This window comes from Cariama cristata, unplaced genomic scaffold (assembly GCF_000690535.1).
Source record: "Cariama cristata isolate BGI_N322 unplaced genomic scaffold, ASM69053v1 scaffold37506, whole genome shotgun sequence".
Classification (NCBI taxonomy): domain Eukaryota; kingdom Metazoa; phylum Chordata; class Aves; order Cariamiformes; family Cariamidae; genus Cariama; species Cariama cristata.
The window spans coordinates 1-8691 of record NW_009621027.1 but is presented as its reverse complement, the minus strand read 5'-3'; the positions used below and the strand labels follow the sequence as shown (position 1 = coordinate 8691).

At 39.3% G+C, this 8691-nt stretch overlaps 1 protein-coding gene across 1 annotated transcript in view; it reads right to left on the bottom strand.

Moving 5' to 3' along the window:
* SCML2 (sex comb on midleg-like 2 (Drosophila)) overlaps positions 1–7034 on the bottom strand; it is a 44367-nt gene extending 37333 nt beyond the window's left edge. Inside the window, exons 1-2 of the mRNA XM_009701811.1 lie at positions 6969–7034; positions 2376–2610 (exon numbers count right to left, since the gene is read on the bottom strand). Of these exons, the coding sequence (XP_009700113.1) occupies positions 2376–2574 (199 nt within the window). The 5' untranslated portion in view covers positions 2575–2610; positions 6969–7034. The remainder of the gene's footprint in view (positions 1–2375; positions 2611–6968) is intronic.
* Positions 7035–8691: the final 1657 nt, after the last annotated feature.

Here is an 8691-nt window from a genome sequence, read left to right as displayed (position 1 = left end):
GCTTAAGTGTTTAACAGGAGGTAATTATACACCCAATTAGCTCCCAGCTTTGCCCAGCAACAGGATGCTGTAAAACTGCCAAAAATGCTCTTTCAAAAATTTATCTAGGTATGCTAGGATGTTTGATTGCTGGAATTTAGCCTATCTCTAGAAAAATCTAGGGCAAGAGGGACAAAATAACGGTACTCACATTCTTTTCTAAATAACCAGCAATTGTTCGGAGGGCAGGTAAACTTACATGCCTTGGTGCCAGGAAACAGCTGCTTGTTAGGTGCCGCACTACAAGCAGCCTGACCAAACAGGAATAAGAAACAGTATCCGAAGAGAAAGCATCAACCTTTCTAGCGATGATTGTGAAAGCTTCTCTTCTTAATTCATCAACTGCGCCCATTATACATAACAAGAGTTGTTTTATTCATTAGACTGGTTTAGAAACACATTTAAAAAAGCACTATGCTCCTCAACTGAAGCCATATATTTAACACTGTACATATGTGTACCTGAAGGAGTAAGTATACTCTTCTCTATTACAACCCTCTTTCATATTGGTATCACTGTATTTATTCTATGAGGTTATACCAAGAACTTCAGAGAGGTTAAGCTGAGTAACTTCATTTAAAAAAAAAAAAAAGTATTTTCCCCAGGTGTCCAGTGCTTTCATTCAAGACCTCTATATATCCACAGGAAAGAAGGAAAAAAGCACTTCTGGGCTCAAACTGTATCTGTCTATCCCAAATATTATTTTTCTAGACTGGCACCCCGGTTGTATTGCTTTTCTTGTGTTTCTAAAGCAGTACAACAGCACAAAAGTCTACCATTATAATCTATGGGAAGTGTCTTAATGGCTGTGTCAACTGCTCCTATGTCTGTCTGCCTCTCTACAAGAAAATCAAGTTTCATACTGTAATGAAAAGATAGTTTTCACTTAATCTTTCAGAGAGAAGAACTGAAAGTTGTTAACAAATTGCGATGACAAGTTTTTTGAGAGGCTACTGAGAGAAAGCATACCTATCTTCACTAAACCTCTCATGAGAAATCTGTAAGTTACTGATGACACCAAACCAGGTTCATAACCATAGATGGGAAACCAGCAGTGACCAATTTCTGCTTACAGTTCATTTCTTATATTACGAACATTATTTCTTGCATCTTTTAAAAATTATAGAAGATAACAGGATAACAGGGGAGGAGGTGTTGCTGTTGTGGGGGGCTTGGGGGAGGCGGTTAAGATAAATTTTGGTCATTATTTTTCCTCCTTTTAAAAAAGCAGAACTATTTTCAGACCAATGTGAAAAATGTGTTTCTTTAAAGATTTCCACATCTAGAAGTTTAAGCTATACCCAATATAGTACAAGAATGCAGATCTAAATCACAGCAAAGAAAGGTGATATCACGCTTTATTACCCCTAGTAGTTAGTCAAAGTTACCTCTGATTATTCATCATATAGCAAGGAATTCCTTCGTACAGGTCCCCATTTAATAAACTTCCTCAATAAGACTAAGCCCAAGCACTATTTCGCAGTCTGGGGACACACATCATGTTGTCATTCATATTGCTCATGGAAGGCCAAAGAAATTCTGCATATTATTTCTAAGCACAGGAAAGCTATACCTTGCTTACGAGCATTCGTCGTGCTCACAAACTTGTCATGACAAACTGACCAGACATCCCCCAACACGTGTTGATTTGAGGAGATTAGAATCACATGCTTGCAGTTTGCTAAAGTTCTGGAGTGGTATTTTTTCCTACCTCAGAGTAGAATGCTTCAACGCTGCGGATAACCCACCCTACACTGCCTTTCCCAGACCACAACCAATTTGCTCAGCGCCCAAGAAAACACTCAGCCTTGTCCTGAACTGACACACCTCCTGCAGCCCTGCTGAGCATCTCATGGGTCGGTTAACAGTGAGCGCCTTCTAGTGCGCTGCTCCCATTTACTGAAGAGGAAAGAGGCAAGCCCGCTCTCCACAGTTCTTATGAAGGTCTACCGAAAGAAGCATGCACAGCACCAAGCAGGAAAATGTTGTATCCATACACACTGGTAAGACAGGGTGTGTAGGAGGAAACATTTATAGAACAGGCACATGACACTGTATTTTATCATTAAGGAAGGTGTCAGACACTACCATTTAATATTAAGGGACTATTTAAAAAAAAAAAAAAAACACCTAATTATTCTGCTCATTCTTATGTCAAAAGAATCCAAAAAGAAGAAAGAGCCACAATTCACTTAGCCTGAATTAGCTTGCTTACCTCTTTTGCAATTGAATAACAGTTCAGTGAAATGTTAGTACCGTTGCCAAGACAAAAAGGTAAAACCGATTTCACGAAAGCAATACTCCACACATATTAGTTCAGAAGCTTTGTTTCTTACCAAGCGGAGGCTGGAGCATCCCCCCTTTCTTTTCACAGGTCCCAATGGGCTGTATGTCCGAGGAATCCACAAGCCTCCAAAAATCATTTTTGTTGTCACTTCCATCCAGCCGCAACCTTAGTCTGGCACCAGTGATTCCAATTACTGTAGCTATACAAACAGAGGTAATATTGCGAGGATCGTGGGCTTCCAGTTTCATACCAACTTTGAAATCATTCGTAGGTGGAATTCTAGACTACAATAAAAGGTAAAAGACTTTTTCTTATTGTTGTTAGTACTGCTAAATTTACCAGCCAGTTCAATACACAGCTTTCATTCATCCAAACATGTTGTACAAATGGTAAATATAATGAAGCCGTTGAACTTTGAGTGTTTAGCTGCAAGTCAGAAAAGGTAGCTGAATAACCCACCAACAGTTACCATTTCAGACATTTGATGTTCCTAGTGCATAAATATGGCCGATTTCTAAAAACAGAAGCACACGAAGAAGGGTAACAAGAGAAACCTGAAAAAGCGATGAACATAAAGATGCAGGAGCAGTGATTAATACTTGAAGTGAATGGAAAACAAGGACATCAGGAAACACGACATTCAACTCAAAAAACACCAAAACGAACCAACCCACAAAAAAAACCCCCACCCACAAGATTTATTAACTTTCAATTTAAAAGAAAGTTATTCTCATTATAGTAGTATCCTGGAAATTTAAACAAAATTGGGACCGTAACCGCACTAGGCACTACAAAAGCTCAAAGCAAGAAAGTTTCTTTGGGGAAAAAAAAAAAGCTTACAATATGAAGAAAGAAGACAGAAAAAGGAGTTAGTCTTAACTGCATTTTACAGAAAGAAAACAGACAGTCCTAAAGTCACATAAAACTTCTGTGCCAAGACAAAAAATTGCAGCTTGTGCGTATTTGTAGAGAACTGAATATATTCATACACATACAATGAAACGCCAGTTTAATTAGCACAGGGAAAAGAAACGTGACTGTCCTGATTTGGCTAAAATAGGACTATTTCTCCTTTCAGTAGTTTTTTTCCTTCAGTTAAGTTTCTTCTAAGTTTCTGCACTTCTTCTGCACTTTCTGAAGCTTCAGAAAGGAGAAATAGTCCTGTTTTAGCCCAATCAGGACAGCAATGAATGCAACTTGGTCCTTGAGCCGAACTTTTTGTCACAAGCTAAAGATGAACAAAAGAGAAGAATATTTTTTGCTCATGTATCAACACACTACTGGCAGAGATTGACTGGATGGCAGCCTGATTACTTGCCTACTGTGGTACTGTAGGCTCTAACATCACCTGACGATGTTCAAAACTTTGTATTAACACTAACTGGGATTGAATCGCTCTCACTACTCTCTTTAGGTGTCTCCTCATTTCCAGCCTAAATTTATCAACCGAAATTTTTGCCAACACTATCATTTAACTTAAATTGGTTTTGCACCTTTGCAAATAACAACAAAATCTGTGGTTTATTTACAAGGGGCAACCTGACCCTTTCTCAATACTCTTTCAACAAGTTAAATAAGCCAAGCACTGACGTTTCTCTCAAGAGAGGATGACTATTCTTCTGTTACCCTGGAAGCCCTTTTCTGCAACTCTTCCAGTACAAACCTGCCCTTGAACACACTATGCCAAGAACCGTAGGCAGCCTTCCCCATTTGAATCCAGTAGCTATCCCATACGGACTAACACAATCTGAATCCTAATACAGGAGGCAGGTAAAAAACCCAAAACCATGGGCATTCATGCTCACAAGATTCCTATGTCCCTTCTCCTGCCTGCCTGACCAGCTCAGGTAGGGATCCCAAAGTAAGCAGGGAAGGGTGCACTTATCTGTCTGAGCACACAGCAAAAGACTGAAGAAATCTGCTCCTGCAAGAAGTGTTAGTGATAATTTGTTTCCACTACATTTAATTTTTTAAAATATATCTTGCTCTACTTGCTATGGTGTGCAGGTGCACTATGTACAACACACCCTAGATCAAGAGCAGGAGCCCTGGAGGGGTCCAAGCCCAAAAAACAGACAAGTGATATTCAGTGAATGCTGAGTGTAGCATCTGCCAATGCTGCCTTTTAAATTTAAAGGGCAATTCAATTTCAGGATACTGGTTGTCAAGCTGTTATCTTCTACAATGACAAAAGGCAACTAAAATCGAGAAATTGGGGAGTTTGTTTATTTGTTTGTAGAAAAGGTGAGCTTGTTTAAATATCAACAACTCAAGGCATTCTACTAAAAACGTAACTCCTCCATGCCAGTCCGTCCTTACAGCAAAATAACAAAACCTGCTCAGTAACAGCCTTGTTTTAAGCTCTGTCAAACCACAAGGGACTGAGCTTTTTTATTTAAAATTTTCAGCTGCTTGAAAAAAGTTTCTGGGTGACAGAAAGGTATGTAGAATGCATCGAAAGTTTAAGCAGCAATTAAAAACAACTTAGAGCAACAGATAAAATACCTTCTAAATTAAGATAAATACTTTAATCAATTTCCATTACGTGTCTGTGCCTGTATCTTAATTTATGGTAGAGGCTTTAATTTATTGCTTCCCAGGTCATTTGCAATTACTACAAAATTTAAACTTCGTAAAATTCCCACAGGTCACAAATTCTGGATATAATTGTCAAATTAAGCTTCTCTCTGCTATTTGTTTTCTGGCTGGCCACAGCAGTGTATTTCTTTGCATTACACAGAGTGATAATGACACGTACAATTCCCGTGTAACTCAATAAAAGTCAAATTGGTCCTACACAAAGCTCAAGCACTTTAGTTTCTAAAATCTGCAAACATTATGTAGTGAGAGGAGCTAGCTCTGCACTAATTAACATTGCAGGTCCCTTTCCACTTAAAGGTCAACTCTTAGAAAAACTGAAAGTCTGCATATGTAAATTGTTTTGAAATTTGATATGTACAGAAATGACGGCTCTTCTTTCCAACCCACACACTCCTTAAGCAACCCAGGTTACTCAGATTTATTTATCCCAGTCAATGCACGTCACTTAAGTGTCTTTCTTTAAGGTGTTACTCGGTTGTTCAGTTTGGACCTCTTGAGCGTTAGTAGGGAAAAGGAAGATGCAAGGAAGGCACAAGGAAAGGCTTCTGAGCAGCTTTCTGCAGCAGGTACATCTCTTGGGAGCGTACACTCTGCTCCTGGCGGTCTATGGTCTGTGCGTATGGCATTAACCTCAGAATGATCCAGGGACAGGCTATTGCCCTCTGCCTCTGCCCAAGCAGAGCTTGAGGTCTCCACCTTGAGCTGGTATCTGCTGTGAAAAACCCATACTGTAGAGTTAATTTCTGAAGCTCCACTCAAACAGAGCTATGGACACTGCTATTCTCAGCCATCTCTCATTGAAAGCAGCATGTGAGGGGCTCTCTATCCTTTATCCTCACCTGCAAAGAGCAAGCTGAGATTGAAGATCCAGTACAAGGAAAATGCTACCACCTGCATTTCTCTTGCCCTATTCTCCATTCCTGCAACTACTTCAGATTCACCGAATGACGGTTCCTCTCCTCCTCAAACTATTCTGTTCTCGTCACTTCTTGTTTGGTCTCCACTGGAGGCCAGCGTCATTTACAGTACCATCAGACTCCCAACAAACTCTGGAAGATATCTTTCTGAATGTGACCAATCCATTGCACTAGACACGCACCACTTGTCACACCTATTACAGTTCTATTAACCTGAACTATCCAATTCCTTCAGCATCTATCTTCCTAACACAGCAAAGGCATACAGGCCAAAACTCATCCTATTTAACTTTGCGCAGCTAAGATACTCCTCAACTTGGGAAAATACCAGCCCCAGCTCCCTCTATAGAGAGAAAAGTGCCTGCAGAGGTAGACTCAGCCTCCAGAAGGCTGAATAACTGCAGGTCATTAGCTCACACAAGATGGTAGGTTTAAACTGCATCTGCAAATACATACCAAACCATCAGGTGGCAGGGAATCAAACTTGTAGGGCACAGTGTAAAACATAAAAATAATACATTAAACACCCTTCATTATAAACCCAGTATTTCCTTTGTATTCCCCTATATTCCCCTTGATATTTCTCTTTAACTTCAATATCTGCTACTCCTTAGTAAAAAGCACTCTGCTTAGAAAGAGACAAAATCAAACATATTTGACAGATCCAGAAAAGAAATGCTGAATAAACTCTACTACACACACACATATCTTGTAGCTAGTCAGAATTGAAAGGACTCTTTCAGAAATGGGGCAGGAGAAAGGCTCCTCTGACAATCAACTAAATTTGAATTCTCACTAAAACCATGGTACCTCTAAGATTACTGAAAAAAGTAGAAAATATTTGTGAACTCTGATAAGACAATCTGTTTTTATTAACTAGTCTTTTTTTAAAGGAAAACAGAGTCTAAAGCTACAATTTTAATGAAACCCTTGAAGTTTGGCTTGAGGCGGAAACCAAGAATGAAAAACTTCAGTAGCCAGCATCTGCCAAAACTCTAAGTTACTGATAACTACAGATCAAACGAGATCAAACAGGAAGTTTGCAAGCAGTCTAAAGGTAAGAGTTGCTCTAGGATCACCCTGTAACATGCATACATACACACACAAAATAGTATCTGGCATACCTGTCTGAAACAATGCAGAGGGGCAGCTACTGATTCAGTCTCTTTCAGATAATCATCCCAATTAAACTGTTCTGGAAGACATAAGATAAGACAAGACCATACAGACAGTTTTTAAAGGGTATTTAAATTAAAAGGGGGGGTGGGGAAAGAAAGGGACAGAAAAACCCAACTATCTTGTAGAATACTTTTTTTTTCCCCCCAAGAACAGGTTTACTCTCAAATGGAAACTCCACCTTTGAAAAACATAGAACCCTTGAAGCTTTAAGAGTACCGTTAATTCATAGGGGCAATCACACAATAGGCAAAATCAATATAAACCTTCCCCAAATTCTTTTTTTTTCTTTTTTTTTTTTTGCGGTCCACATACAAAGATACAAGTCAGGATATCTAGATCTAATTCTCTGCATAAGGACCTCCCAAGCATCCTTGTACAAATCACATTAGCCTTTCTGTATCTTAGTTCCCCTAACAGGAGGACTGATAGGATAACCTCATACAAGTATTGAGATGATGTATGTTGAAAAACAGAGACATGTAGATTCTGTTGAAATATAGGTTGAGAATATTATCCCTAGTCCACTAGAAAACAAAACAATTAGCACAGCCTTCCAACTGCATCTTTGTCTCTTTTCATCTGAAGCCTGATAAGAGTTTCTCTTTGTAGGGTAAACATTACAGCAACGTTCAGCAACAGAATCATGGTATTTTTTCCAGTGTTAACACTGGCATTGTTTATGTGCATGGGTGAGTGTATTCTGCATTTGATTTAATCAGCATTATCAGGTTTGCATGAATGGAATAGTATAAAGTACTAACAACAAAGACAGAAGCAAGCATTACTTAAATTAATATAAAGCACAAGAGAAAAACTACAATGGCACAGCTAATATTTTTGCTCCTAAATTATCTAATTCAGCTCTTTTGCTTATTTTCCTTGTTTGGGCAGCTGGCATCTTTCTGGTATTTCTGCAGAGTAAATCACCCATAAACCCCAAAACGATGCTGTGATGCCACCCAGCGGCTCCGCAACGGCCATTCACACGGCCTCCAGCAAAATCCTTGGTGATGACGGAGAGACTGCGCCAGGTTTATAAGTAATCCTTCCAAAAACTCCACTGGACACAGTTAAACAGTTCTCTGCAATTTTTAGGAAAGAGAAGAAGCAAAGAAACAATCAGAAAATGGCAGCATTTTCCAGCACTCGCATGCTGCTGCTCTGAAGGATGTGTGGTGGCTCGAACCCGTAGTCTGCCTGCATTAGCACTGGATTTAGTTGAAAATAGTGTCTCAAGCAGAAGAGAACTACCCCCCTGGCCTGCTGAGATCCTCTTTTTTTGGCATAACAGACTCAAAAGCCTACGAACTATTTGTCTTTGGCACTGCAGAGACCATGTGGTTGTTAGCTATGTAACAAGTCAGTAAAATCTCAAAAGCTGTTCATTTGGTGGTTTGGACTGCATGTAGGCTGGTAACAAAGATGTTCCCGTACATTTTGGAAGTCCACCTATTTTGGAATGAAAATTTTATTCACACATTTATACAGTTACATCAATTTTGTATTACTCACAAAAGATATGGTACATTAACTTAAGCATATGTTAGATATTTGTATTTCAGGAAGGCACGCTCAGGAAACGGCTCTTCAGAGCCTTCTCCAGAAAGTAGCCTCCAGATCCGTTGCTCTTTTCATTGACAGGCCGAAGAGGCTGTAAAAATTAAATAT